The sequence below is a fragment of the Pongo pygmaeus genome, chromosome 10 (assembly GCF_028885625.2).
Source record: "Pongo pygmaeus isolate AG05252 chromosome 10, NHGRI_mPonPyg2-v2.0_pri, whole genome shotgun sequence".
Classification (NCBI taxonomy): Eukaryota; Metazoa; Chordata; class Mammalia; order Primates; family Hominidae; genus Pongo; species Pongo pygmaeus.
Window position 1 is genome coordinate 70,318,277 of NC_072383.2, and position 14,282 is coordinate 70,332,558.

Consider the following 14,282-nt stretch of genomic DNA (forward strand, 5'->3'; position numbering starts at 1 on the left):
GTGGAACACTTTCATACCCATTGTTCAACAAAAATCTCAAAATAGAATTTTGGTGAGGATGTGGGGAAGCAGGGCTTGTACTGGTAAGATGTAAATTGGTTCAACTCTTTTGAAGAGAAATGGATAATACAGAGTAAAACTGAGTAAAAAACAAATATAAAATGAATTGAGAATATATTGTACAGTTGATTGTGAAAGCCAATACTTCATGGCTGTGGGTAATTCTAGAGCAGGAGGGATGGGAATCGGATGAAGGGAGTGTTTTGCAGTTATGATAATTTACATATTTTTAAAATTTAATTTAATTGTAAGTTCTGAGATACATGTGCGGGATGTGGAGGTTTGTTACATAGGTAAATGTGTGCTGTGGTGGTTTGCTGCACCTATCAACCCATCACCTAGGTATTACAACCTGCATACATTAGTTATTTATCCTGATGCTCTCCCTCCTACTATCCCCACCACAGGCCCCAGTGTGTGTTGTTCCCTCCCTGTGTCCATATGTTCTCATTGTTTGGCTCCCACTTATAAGTGAGAACATGCGGTGTCTGGTTTTCTGTTCCTGCGCTAGTTTGCTGAGGATAATTTGTGTATATTAGTGTCTGTTTCTCCTTTTACTTCTTTGTTAATTCTTCTGTGGAATTGCTCTTTAAAGCTTTTTTTTGTGCCCTTCACACCTTTTAGAAGAACATTGACTTTACCATGTTAAATAAAATCTCATGGGATTTAGTCAGGTGTTTTGTTAAAACTGTATGCTTTGGAGGTGAAAATCCAGATATTTTAACAAAGTTAATGTGTCAAGCTGAATAAAAGATTGGATTTTATGCTTGGACATGCATTATGTATAAAATACCAATAGTAATATTTGATAGATTTGTTGGAAAGATACAATAAAGTGTAAAAGATAAAAAATATCCAAAGCATATGTGAAAAAATATCAACATTAAATCTGTTTCAGGTATAAGATTAATGTTATATTATTCTTTGTACTTTTCTATATGAGTAGGTGTTTTATAATTTATTTAATGAAAGAGTTGAATGGAGAGGTATGAGAACTGATACAATGAAGATTTTAAGGACATGGATAAGTGGCTGTTCCTGGAATTCATTCCTGTCAGAAACCTATATCCGTGTTACTCACATCCTCACTATATTTTTCCTCGAATAATACCTTCTGAGTGATGCTTTCCTTGGCATTGGACATTTCTTAATCCCCTTTGAAAACTTATTATTTAACATCCTATAAATTGTATTTATCTGGCTATTACCTGTCTTTCCTATGAGAATGTAAGCTTTCCATAGTAGGGATTTCTACTTGTTTGGTTCACTCTGTGTCCTCAGCACCTAGGATAAGTCCTGGCACAGAGTAGCCTCTCAATAAATATTTGTAAAATGAATGAACAAACAAATGAGTCCTGAGGTTCTTACCCTGGGGGACAGAGGGATGCCAACATCATTAAAATATACAAGAGAGATAATCAGTGAAGGCAGAATGCTGTGCTTGAACTGGATGGTGTTGATTTAGAAAGGAAGATGGCATTCGTCAAAGTGAGGTCAGCAGGCAGCTGGGAATCAAGGAATCAAAGGACTGATGGGCCAAACTAAATTGATACTGAATTCAACTCAGCATTCAGCCCCTGTATTTACAAATAGATGTATCTGGCTGTCAGTCTTGCTGAAGAAGTTTGATCAGGCATAAAATAGATAGCTTAATAAGGAAATTCTCTAAGTTTATTCTCTTGTTTAAAAACAAACAAATCAACAACCAAAAAGTGCAATTCAGTTTACTACAAAAGCGGTACTCTATTTCACAGAGGGATTAAATGCTACTGTTTTATCTCTGGGCTGTGACAGGATTAACCAACTTTTTCTGATTCCCAAACGTTGGATCTGACTTATCTGTTGTTGCTTATTGTGCAGGAGAAAGATTAGTTGTTAGAGTTAAAAATAATAACAGCCATGTTGAATGTATCTTCATTGAAGACTCTGATGTTGAAATAGATTTAAGGAAACATGATACATATTTTTCCTGTGTATTAGGCTTTTGCTAAATATTTCTTTCAAGCTTTGAGGTTTGCTTGTCGTGGGGTTAAATGAACAAAAGCTTTTTCAGGTGACTCTAGTCCAGTGGTTCTTCAACTTTAGAATACATATGGTTAAACTGTAAGTGTGTTAAATGCAGGGCCCTGCCTAGGAGAGATGATTCAGAACTTCTGGTGTGGTTAGGCCCAGGAATCTGAATTTCAAACAATAACCTTTGGTGATTCTGATGCAAACGTTGTGGGACAACACTTGGAGAAAAATAACTGTAGGTGAGTTTAACTTTTTAAAATTATTTCATTTTCTTCTGTGTACCACTTACATGCATTAATGTATTGGAAGCTTGGTAATAATATAGGTGAATAATACAGGTGTGCCAAAGTTAGCAGTTTCACAGGTGTAAAGAATTATACCTACAATAAAGAGAGAAGCACAAAAAGGAACACACACTGTGCTCCCACAGGAAGTTGAAAATCTAATCCGAAGCAGTGAATTAACTGGCAAGAAGATAAGAAGGTATAATATATTAGCTTCCTATTGCAGCTGTAATAAGTTTTTGCAAATTCGGTGGCTTCACACAACACAAATTTATTGTCTTACTCTTCTGGAGGTTAGAAATCCAAAATGAGTTTTACAGTGCTAAACCAAGGACTGTAGAGGGCTGGTCCCTGTGGAGGCTCTGCAGGGTGATCTGGTTCCCTGCCTTTCCAGCTTCTAATGCTGCATCCATTGCCTTCCCTGGCTTGTGGCTCGTTTCTCCATCTTTCCATCTGAAGATTTTTTCACATTTCTGTCTGCTCCTGTCATCCTATTGCCTTCTCCTCTTTGGTGGTCCAACAAACTCTTTCTGCCTCCCTCTTATAATGACATTTGTGATTACACTTAGGATCTACTTAGATAATCCAGGATAATCTCCAGTAATCTAGTAATCTCTTAATTTAATCACACCTGCAAAGTTCTTTTTGCTGTAGAAGGCAACATTAAGATGTAGCTATCTTTGGGGGCCATGACTCAGCCTACCACATACATATTTAGAAAAATGTGACAATATCAGTGTGAATATAGCAAAGTCCTGCCTGTTCCTAGAAGTCCCTGTAAGTAACTTAAACTTGTAAATTCCACAGCTTAGTAAATAAATGTGAAGTGATTTACAAGAAGAGACTATACAGTATGCCACAGTGCTAATTTCCTTGCCTGAAGCAAAATGCAGTTGGAAGATGTAATCAATCTATTATAGCAGCGTTTTAGTACTAGAGTGGACAAGGACCTTCAAAGTTTATTGCCATTTTATGGGAGTCAGAAACATATTGTCAGTCCCTATTGGGTGCAAGGCATCGTATTAGACACAGTAAGGAGTGAAAAGACCGACCCAATGGTTAAGAAACTTAAAGTCCTGTAGAAAGATAAGCCAAACACACTTTAAGAGCCTATAAACCTACAAAATAAGGGCCATGGGGCCCAAAAACCCCCATAGTATGTAGCAGACCTGTTTCAGAATTTTTAGTGAGTGTTTTTCTCATGAATTTTTAGTAAAATTCTATAAAGAGGGAAGGGGGAAAGTACAAGCAGGGACAGGCCATTAGAGCAACTTTATCAATGATAATACTCGGATTTGCCTTATAACAGTATTTGCTATGGTGTGAAATTTAGCATAAGGCTGACTTTTGACCTTAGTAAAGAAGTCTAAGTAATTGTTCTCAAAATATTCATTATATGTATCTGTGGTGCAGATTCTTGGTGAGATTCACCAAGAGGCTCTGAGATTTCTTTCTGCAAAGTGTTTTTGTTAGACTGATAGGTTTTGAGGTAGTTGTGGTTTTCATATCATAATGTGCCTCCTTCTTAGCACTGAGATTTTACTCTCCATCCATCACCAATTGTAAATTCTCCTCCTCAGAATGAGTTCTTTGACTATGGTGATGGAGAGTGCCTATTACTGGCTGTTCTTGCCGTAGAAACCACAGCACAAGTTCTTCACCTGTAATATTATGCTTTTCTACTCACTGGCCTTCTTGTCTCAATGCATCTTAAGTTCTGTTGCCTAAATAATCTCCCTTTGTCGTTTTCAATCATGTCACTCTGCCTCAAACTCGGCAGTGGCTCTCAACTCCTCAAAGCCACATGTCCAGTCTTCATATGAGGGGTCAAGGCTCTTTGGGCTCTGCCATTTGCCACTCCCGGGCCAGTGCCTTCCCCTTCCTCCTTCCATCCTCTTCTTTATGTTTATTGGCTCTTCAATGTGAATCTGGGCATTAGTTCCCTGTTTCTGTTAGACTTTCATGTGTATTTATTTCCCTTTTGCTTAGAAAAAAAAAGTTATCTTCTGAATTTTAAATAAGACTAATACTCCTGAGCTTTTAGTTTCTTGTTTACAACATCCTTTCCTCTTTGTGTCAACCTGCTGCTTTTTCCCTGGCTTGTTCTGTTTTCCTGATTTGTAGGAAGAACCCCCAAATCAAATTATATTCACATAGGTGAATTAATTCAGCTTTACTGGCTGCAATTCAGTGCATTGTGGTTTTGGAATTATTAAAGAGGGGGACTAGTTTTTCAGTTATAGGCAAAAGGAAAAGTAAATGTATTGTTATAGTGGTATTTTAAAGCTGTGAAATAATTACTATGTCTTCCAAAGTTTCTAATGTACTCTTGCAGCATAGCATTTTCTCAGAGAATAACTCTGGCAAGTCAGAAGGTTTATTTAACTTAAAGTACCAACTTACAAATGTCAAATTAGAGAAAATGTTATTTAAGTCTTTAACAGGTGCACTACTGTGGTAAATGTTTTTTTCTTTTTCTTGGCTGTGTGGTATAACTATACACTGTTTCACATAATTATATAAGAACTACCACAATTCATTTTTAAACAACAAATCATTAATACAGTCTAGAAGAAAGGCTTTAGATGGAGAGATTTAGTTTCATTCCCTTGAAATCGAATCAATGACTAGAAAATCTCTTCAAATTCTTAACCAGCAAAATCAGAATTTATTGCTAACTCCAGGTAGTTTATGATGATAAACTTAAAAAGTCTGTAAGGTACATTAAATTATTAGAAGAAAATCTCTAAATTTATTTAGTAGAAGATTTCATAATAATTCTGACAACTGAAAGTGTCTTCTTTTTTTGCATTATATTGCAATTATATATGTATTTTTACCTTTCAATAATTTTAGTACAATGAAGGAAGGAACTTTGTATGTAATAATTTGAATAATTGCTCATCTTTACTCTCATGGGACTCTGACCTTGTTCCGCTGAGTTACCATCTCTTTAGACAGAACTTTTCTGAAGAGCCAGTGTAAATTAGATCCAATTTGTTATTCTAAATTATAGGACCATGTTATTGTGTCTCCCCCAGTGGACTACAAACTTCTTGAAAGAAGGGAGCTTTTGTCTTTTGTTTACCTTTGGACACTCAGCATGTGAGTGACCTGACCCTTAATAGACCCTTATTAACTATTAACTGAATAAATAAATGTCCCATTGATGAAATCCTTAAACAGTCTTTGATGTTCTTTTTCTAAATTGCACAGCTATGAGACATAATTAATTCAAATCTATCTGAAGTTCTCTTCCATTTTGACACTTTCCTAAAGAATATTCTACCCTAATAGTGTTGAGTATCTGGCACCAGCGCTGTGTTTCCTACCCTTGTATACACAGCTGGCATTTCACGGATGACAGCACTTTTTTCTGCCAAGTCCAGATATGGTCTCAGGATTCTTCCCAGCATGTCCTGTAAGCAGCCACCCACAGTGTCAGGATAGCTGAAACTTTATTGCCATCTTTGACTTGTGGGAAAGTGAGATGACCAAAGGGGTTGAAGTTATCTGCCTTTAGTATGTTTTTCCTTTCAATGATAAAAATACTTAAAATTCTATAAAGAGATGAAATAAACATATTTATAGCGAGTCCATGAAATTACAGAGTAAAGGCTACTAGGTCCCATAGAAACACCAACAGGAGCTCCCATTTTATTCTAAGGGATCAAAAATTTGTAGTCCTCTACCTTAGCTCATTACTATGATGTATTACCACCAGGGTGGTGCCATAAGCATATTTTTCCATAGCCAGCTTCTGTTTTGTATTGGTTACTACAGTGATTTCTGTTCAATCAGTAACAATTTCATGGCCAGTCAGGAAAGCAAAGAAGAATACACAGGAGTAAAGGATGGAGAAAGGTAGCTGAGCAGTTGATTTGTGTTGTCAAGGGAAATAAAAAATATAAAGGAGTAAAACTGTGTCAGGACAAAAAAAACCTTTTCATTATTTTCTCTTCAAAATAAATGTAGACTAGATGAGAAGAATTTTGCCATGTTTGTATGACACACCAACCTCTCAGATGTAATATAATAAATAGATCATGATAAACTATAGCCCCTGGAAGGAACTTTGAGCTGAGACCCAGAGAAGTTAATGACTCTCACAACTAGACAGTAGTTATAGAAAGTTGACCCTCCAGTCCCTGCATGCCATTTCCTAGTATAATGTCCTTTCCACCGGACTAAATGTTCATAGAGTTTGGTTCATATTGGTGGTTGGAAGAAGCTCTGCAGAGGAAGAGATAAAGCCTAGTAAGCAATTTACAGTTTCAGAGCTGGGCTCTTATCATGGAATGTCAGAAAATGCTGCAAATAAGCAGGTTTAATAAAATTATATTTTATTGCTTTTGAGTAATAACTATGTTTATGAAGATTTACTCTCTGTGCTGTGATTAAGTAGGACCTAGTTACTCTAAAAGAAGAAAACAACTGTGATTTTTTTTTTTCACAGTGTAAAGTGAATTATTGTACAAAATTCACTTGATTAACCATACAGGAATTACTCGGTTTGCAAAATATTTTGTACTTTTCTCCCACTTGTTCAACTGGGTCTCATGTGTTCCAGCAGGTCACTGGAGTGAGATACTGGAGTACAGATAGTGTGAATGATTGTTTTTAAGTAAAAATGTGACTACAATTGGCTTTACTTGGTAACTAAAGGACATGTTCAACAGAGGGTTAGGACTGATTGAATAAATTCATCTATTTCTCTGCATCCCTACTGCCATCTCTCCAGTTCAAATCACTGTTATCTTTCATCTGGACTTCTACAATAGTCTAACTCATGTCCTTTTATTTGTTTCTGTTTCCTCCTAATCCATCATCTTCACTGCAGCCAATGTAGTCTGCTAAAACCTAATTCTGATCATGTCATTCTATGGCTTAAAATCTTTAAGTGACTTGCTTGTGCTGATGGTATTAAATTCATATTTTGCAATTCAGTTTACAGACACTTGTGTAATATATTTTGTAGCTTCTCTTTACTTCTTCAGTGTCACCTATCACTATATATCTCCTCACTTTTCTAATTAGTCTTTCTGCCTGCAGTTTTAACAGGCAGCTTTCTATATCTTAGTTCACCTAGTATAGGTTGTGATTTTTCTGAAATGTGAAACTAATTTTATCATGTTTTGGCTTAATATCCTCTTATGAATTCCCACACTTTAAAAAAATTTATTGTTAATATTATTTTTTTTTTTGAGATGGAGTCTTGCTCTGTCACCAAGGCTGGAATGCGATGGCGTGATCTTGGCTCACTGCAACCTCTGCCTGCACCGTTCAAGCAATTCTTCTGCCTCAGCCTCTCAGGTAGCTGGGATTACAGGCATGCACCACCATGCTCAGCTAATTTTTATATTTTTAGTAGAGATGGGGTTTCACCATGTTGTCCAGGCTGGTCTCGAAATCCTGACCTCAGGTGAGATCCACCTGCCTTGGACTCCCAAATTGCTGGGATTACAGGCGTGAGCCACTGAGCCTGGCCAATTCCCACACATTTTAAAATAACATCCTAGTATTCAGTAATCCCTTTACAGTCACTTATTATTTGGTCAGAACTGTTGTCATAGTACATATTGTTACCTTAGTCTGGGATATCATCCTCCTCTTGGTAGCTTCCTGTGTCCAGCTTATCTTTCAAGATTCAGCTGAAACTTCCCCTCCTCTGAGATGGGTCCTTATTACATACTTCATACTTCCTTAGGACCTATACATACCTATGAAACTCATTCATTTGCTCATTTATTCATCAAAGTTGTATCTACTAGGCATTTGAGAGGCAAACTGAACAAAATATTTCGACTCACAAAACTGGCTCTTTCACGTGACTTGAGCTAATAGATAAAAATCTTTGCCCTCATGCAATGTGCATTCTGAAAAAATGGTAGCAAGAAGCAAAATGAATAAATAAAACATATATTTTGCTAAATGGTGATAAGTGTTTCAGGAAACAATAAAGCAAGAAAAGGAGATAGATGGTCCTGGGGTCAGAGGGAAGGATTTTCAGAAAGTGTGGGATTTGGACAAGTATCTAAAGAAGATGGAGAAACTAGCCATGGGGCTATCTAGGGGAAAACTCAAAATGCTTGATCGAGAATCTCTCTGGTATGTTTGAGGAGTGAAAAGGAAGCTAGTGTTATGAGTGGATTGAAGTTAGTGTGGAGCAAAGTGTTAGGATATGAATCCAGAGAGCTAAAAGGGATTAGATTAGTATAGGACATTTGGGGCCCTTGTAAAAACCTGGGGCTTCTACTGTGAGGGGAGATGCCACTGAAGGAGGAAAAGCAGAAGAGTGTGTGATTTGAAGCTCGTTTTAACAAGAAGGTTTTGATTACTGTGTACATAACAGCTTGAAGGAGCAAGGGACAAGGCATCAGTAGGAAAATAAAGCAGTCATTCAGGCAAGAAATGGAGAAGGCTTGGACCAGGGTGGTAGTAGTGGGGTTGTGAGAAGTGGTTGGATTCTGGATGTATTGTTAAAGGTAGAGCCAGTAGGATATGCTGACTAACTGAACACGGAGTGTGAGAGAAAGAGGGGAAACAAGGATGATGAACATACAAGGGTTGGGTATGGACAGCTGGATAGAAGGAAAGAATTACCATTAACTGAGGTGGGAAAGATTTTAGAAGGAGAAGGGTGTGTGTGTGTGTGTGTGTGTGTGTGTGATATCAGGAGTTTGGTTTTAGACCTGTTAAGTTTGAGATGCTTGTTAGATCTCCAAGTAGAAATGTCAAGTGAACAGTTGAATTAATGAGTCTGGAAGTCTGGAATAACTGGATAAACTTTTGGCATCTACATGACCTTTATGGCCATGAGACTAGATGTTATCACCAAGGCACTGAGTGTAGCAGAAAAGTAAAGAGATCTGTGTATTAAAACCTGGGAACCCTCCAACATTAATCAATGATTGGGATGAATAGAAGGAGGAATCGGGCAGGAGACTGAGGAGTGGCAGTGAGATAGAAAAGTAAGAGAAGCGAATAAAATGCTTTAAGGACAGGAAGTGATCAATCAACTGTGCAAATGCTGCTGACAGCTGAAGCATGTTGAAGACTGAGAACTAACTGTGGGATTTGGTATCTTGAGGCCATTAGTGATCTTTATGTGAACAGTTCTAGTAGAGTAGTGGGAATGAAAGCCTTGTTGAAATGAGTTCAAGGGAGACTAAAAAAAGGGAGTATAAATAGGTGAATGCCCTACTTGCACCGATAGTCTCAGGTTGTAAGTATTCTCAGGTGTGTTTTGGTTTGGCTGTTAACTGACATGTTCACCTTGGCTATACAGGAAACTTTCAAGGAGCATTATCTGGAAACCATAGCTGGAGGAACCGTGATCAAGAAAGCATAGATTGGTGATGTGGGAGATAAAGGGGGGAATTTGGGGAACTGTGCCTTTGAAAAGGCAAGAGGAGATTAAATGTGAAGAGCTTAGCCTTGGATAGGGGCTTAGTCAGTTCATCCTTTGTAATGGCAGGGAAGGGAGGGTACATTGTTATATTTCTCACATTGTATTTTTGTTGTTAATTTATTTGTTTGCTTTTCCACATATTATGAACCTCTTAAGAGCAGTAAGTATAAATGTCTTGTTCATTTTGTGGTAGGAATTTTATTGTTCTATTTCTATTCCCTAGTACAATGCCTAGCACACAGCAGGTAAACAATAAAAGTTTGAATGAGCAAATGAAGACGCTGTGCTGAACATGTGTATGTTTTATCTTCTTGCTTAAATTGGATCATTTCCATCAAATATTGACAAGCAGATTAATTTAATTGTGTTTCTTTTGTCTGGGTGTACAGATAGCTTGACTAACTGGTAAGATCGATTGATAGGAATGGCTGTGTTTCCACCAAAAACAGGGAAGTGTCCTAAGAGTAAAACCAGTGACATTTGCTGTATCATTTTAGAGTAGTTCCGGTTATGGTTTTAACATGAATCTACTAGATACTTTATGTAGAATCTTTTGAAAGCTGTCCACTCTTTCTCAGTATCCATTTTACATTTATATTTTACCATTCATATGGCAGGTATCATTATCTGTGGTCACAATCTAACTTAATAAATGAGAAGGTCTTTGAGAATGGTGATTGTATCTTCATTGCTTTTTATCTCAATAATGCATGTCTTCTTCACTGCTAAATTAAAAATGCTTAGTCCAGGCCCTGATACAAGGTGGGTGCCAATAAATATTTGTTGAATGAATGCACAAATTAATGAAGACTGTCTCTTGTGGATGTTATTGGTGCACAGACAGACTAGATCCCTTTTCCTGTTTGGTATGCACGTCTTCTAGCTTCCACTGCTTTGCTCCTAACAGCTCACACAGGACATCTTCTCCAAAGGACTATCTCTGGCCAGTGAGACCTGCATCACCAAGATGCTCAAGAACCAGAAGTGCCTGGGGTTTTATGTCTTCCCCTTGGTAACCAGTAGCCAATGACAAGGTGCAAGAGTATGGAAGTCTAGTTCTTTTGCCTCAAGGCAGTGTGAACTCACCAGTGTAATTCACACTCCAGAGCTCCTGTGGATCAGGCTGAGTCCAGGACTTCATCTGAAATTGCACCCTTGCTTAGTTTATTATCCTCCATTTTCCTGCTTCCCCCATTCTCCTGTAAGTTTCTCCTTAGAGCACTTCTTTATTAAATCACTTGTACATTCATCCTTTTTTAAAGGTCTGCTTCCTATGAACTTTACTTCAGATATTGCATGTTTATTCACAGTTATTGTCAGGGGTAGGGGATCCTAACCACTACCTTCTTAAGAGTGTCAAGTTCTGCTGTTGCAGGTAGTCTCTCCTGATAGTTTTTGGTTTTCTAATACTGCCAGCCCAAAATGTTGGTGACTATAGACTAAATTTGATATTTTATTTAGTTGTTGGTAGGAAAGTAGCTTTACAATTTCAGTAAATAATTGTTATAGAATTTAGTAAATAACTTACTGCATTGCAAGTCTTTTGAACATACAGTCAGAATGTGTTTTCCTTGACTTTATACTCTTTTTAATTACACACATTCCTATTCTCTCTCCTTAGGCAGAGATAATAAAGAGTTAATCATATAATCAATTTTTATTATAAATCATAATAGATGATGTATAACATATACAGCTTTTTAATTTATTTTTAATTGAATGTAAGTATTCAATGAGTACAACTTTCTTTTTTTTATTGAATGTAAGTATTCACTTCTGTATACTGAGTAAATCATTTTTTTTTTTTGATATTTGAAAAGAACACAAATTCCCTTATCTGTAAAATGGGATTGGAAGTAATGTGTTTTAGAACTGAAAGCATTTTAGCAGCCAGCTGGTGGCCAACACCTTCATTTTATAAATGAGAGTGTTTGAGACCCAAAGAAATTAAGTAATTTGTTCAATATCACCCACCTTGGTTAGTGGCAGAGTAGGACTAAAATCCAACTCCCAAGCCACTGTGCTCTCTACTGCTCCACAAAATACATATTTCTTTTTCATAGAATTGATATGAGGATTAGGGACCACATCTGTGAAAAATAGATTTAGCCTTTGGAAAGAAAGATGCTAGATAGCTTTATGAAACCTCTGAAAACTAATCTCATTTTAACCTTTTCCATACAATTGTTAGTTTTGTTCAGTTTTATGTTACTTGCTTTAGGCTTTTTTTTTTGGCCAAGGACTAGATAATATACAATGCTTGCTTTAAAAATCAATATTAAGTATCTGGATTGTGTTAGAAATATGAATTACTCTGCTGAGTTTGAAGCCAGGAGCAGTTGCAGACAGCCTTCCAGAATGGTGATTGCTTGTGTACATGAAAAGTTTTCTATCCCTACTTTGCATATTGGGAATAAAGACAGTTGATTCCAAATAAAAAAGGAAGCATAAATTATAGATATATATTCTCAGTCTGGTAATACTTCGGAAGCTTGATACAACCTGTCTTTAACAAACCATGAATTTTTTCTCCTGCCAAGCCACCATATCCTGCCTACTTTCAGCATAGTCAGGGTCCCATTATACTAATCCACTGTACCTTCCTATCTCTAGCAAGCACATGTAAGTGATAACGTTGAATATTTATTTTGATGCAAGGTGTATAAATCTTCTCGATGTCATCTTGTAAAGCGAGGAAATTGTGACTTGCTCTACTTGGTTACTTCAATTACTTCAATTGTTTAAGTTTGGTCCTTTCAGCCCCACTGTGCTTTGATATAGTGTATGACCAAGAATCCTGTTTAAATTTTGTAGTATTCTAAGTGATTTGTGTAGATTCATATTTGCAGGGAAGATAAAACTCAAGTGCTAAAAGGCTAAAGTAACTTTTATATATATTTTTAATTAGGTACGATTATATGCAAGACCTGATGCTATCAGAAGAGGATCCGGGGACTATGCTCTCCATATAACAAAGAGATTAATAGAATTTTATGAAGACTACTTTAAAGTGCCCTATTCCTTGCCAAAACTAGGTAAGAATTTTCTTGTTTATTTTATTGGAAGGGCTCCTTGAAAGTGGAATTTCTTCTTCATGTGTTTATTTGAGCCATCCAGAAGCATGAAAATTCTGAGATTTATATTTTTAGAGAAGATAAGCACACAAAAAAAATTTCTTTTGAAGAGGTAAAATAAGATTTAGTGTTTCTGGAATCTTGCCAATAAGTGCTCATAGGAATTAAGAAAGGCATTACGTTAGTTTAGGATTCCAAAAGACAAGCCAAATAGCTATAATTTGTTGAATATGTACTATGGAGGGGTGCTTGCCAACATCATATTTAATCAGTAAAACTACCATGGGGGTAGGTACAACTAGAACATTTTCCATATAAGGGAGTTGAGACCCAGGGAGTTTTCCATTCATCTGGACAGCCAGTAAGTGAAGGGGTTGGGATTTCAAACTAGGTCTTGATGACTCCCCAAACAACTCAATATTTTATGTGGAGAAGACATTCATTGATTTGTTTCTCCTTCCAAATTTTCACGTCAGACCTCGATGTATGTTATCCCTTAGATTATTTTTGTTCAGTCATATATCTAGTACACTGTTATAGTAAATACAATACAAATAAGAGAGAAGAGAAACTTGGTAATAATGGAGATTGTATTCTCTGTGAGTGTTCTTATATTTCTTCCTTTTACAAAGAGAATGCACTTGGTAATTGTCAGTCAAATGCATAAATGAATTAATTGGTTATCTGAATTTCAGTGAGGCTGCTGCTTTTTCCAGGGAGTGAACAAGACTTTCCAGGAAGTTAAAAGGGTACCTACATGCATTAGAAATGTGGAAGTTATTTTTCCTTCCCAGAAAACCTGTTTTGAAATATTATATCACAACAGTCCTTTGCTCCCCTCTCATCCCTCCTCTTCCCTTAGCTTTCCCAAGAGCATTTTTGATCAGATTCCACATTAAAGGTATTTCTCATTGGCAAGAATAAAGTGCTTACTTGATCAAAAGTTTTTGTGTTTGAACCACAGGTTCTTCTCCCTGGAGAACCAGGCCGCTTTCATTAAAGTAGCTGCCTGCTGTGTAGCTTTATGGGTCTTGCAATAAGTAGTTAGTTCAGAAAGGTGACAGAATAGTAGATATTGTTATCAATGGGTGTGACATACAATTTTTATGAGTGATATTACAAAATTCTGAAATCTTTTTGAAATATGTACTTTTAGAATTCATAGGCAGAATTTTATTTTAAACCGGATCAATGTTTTGTTTTGTTCTGTTTTCCTTCTCTTTTCTCCCTGTATTTCAACTTCCCTGTTGGAATCTGTTATACTTAAATCTCCCTGGTGGTCACCCAAGGCAGAAAGGAATACTTGACCTCATTTGCATGGAAGGTGGCACTGTTATCTACTCCAGGTATAACTGGCTGGGAACTTCCCAGCTTGACCCTAATGTAAAATTCACAAGTGCTTATATTGCAAGTTCAGCAAGAGAAATAAAATGTGGATCT

General features: G+C 36.7%; 1 protein-coding gene across 2 annotated transcripts in view; it reads left to right on the plus strand.

The window, feature by feature from the left end:
• Nucleotides 1-14,282, plus strand: part of TRHDE (thyrotropin releasing hormone degrading enzyme) — a 388,884-nt gene that overhangs the window by 89,357 nt on the left and 285,245 nt on the right. Inside the window, exon 3 of one of the 2 annotated variants that reach the window (XM_054444303.2) lies at nt 12,677-12,803. The exons of the other annotated variant lie outside the window; for it this stretch is intronic. Within the exon in view, the coding sequence (XP_054300278.1) occupies nt 12,677-12,803 (127 nt within the window). The remainder of the gene's footprint in view (nt 1-12,676; nt 12,804-14,282) is intronic. 2 annotated transcript variants of the gene reach the window in all.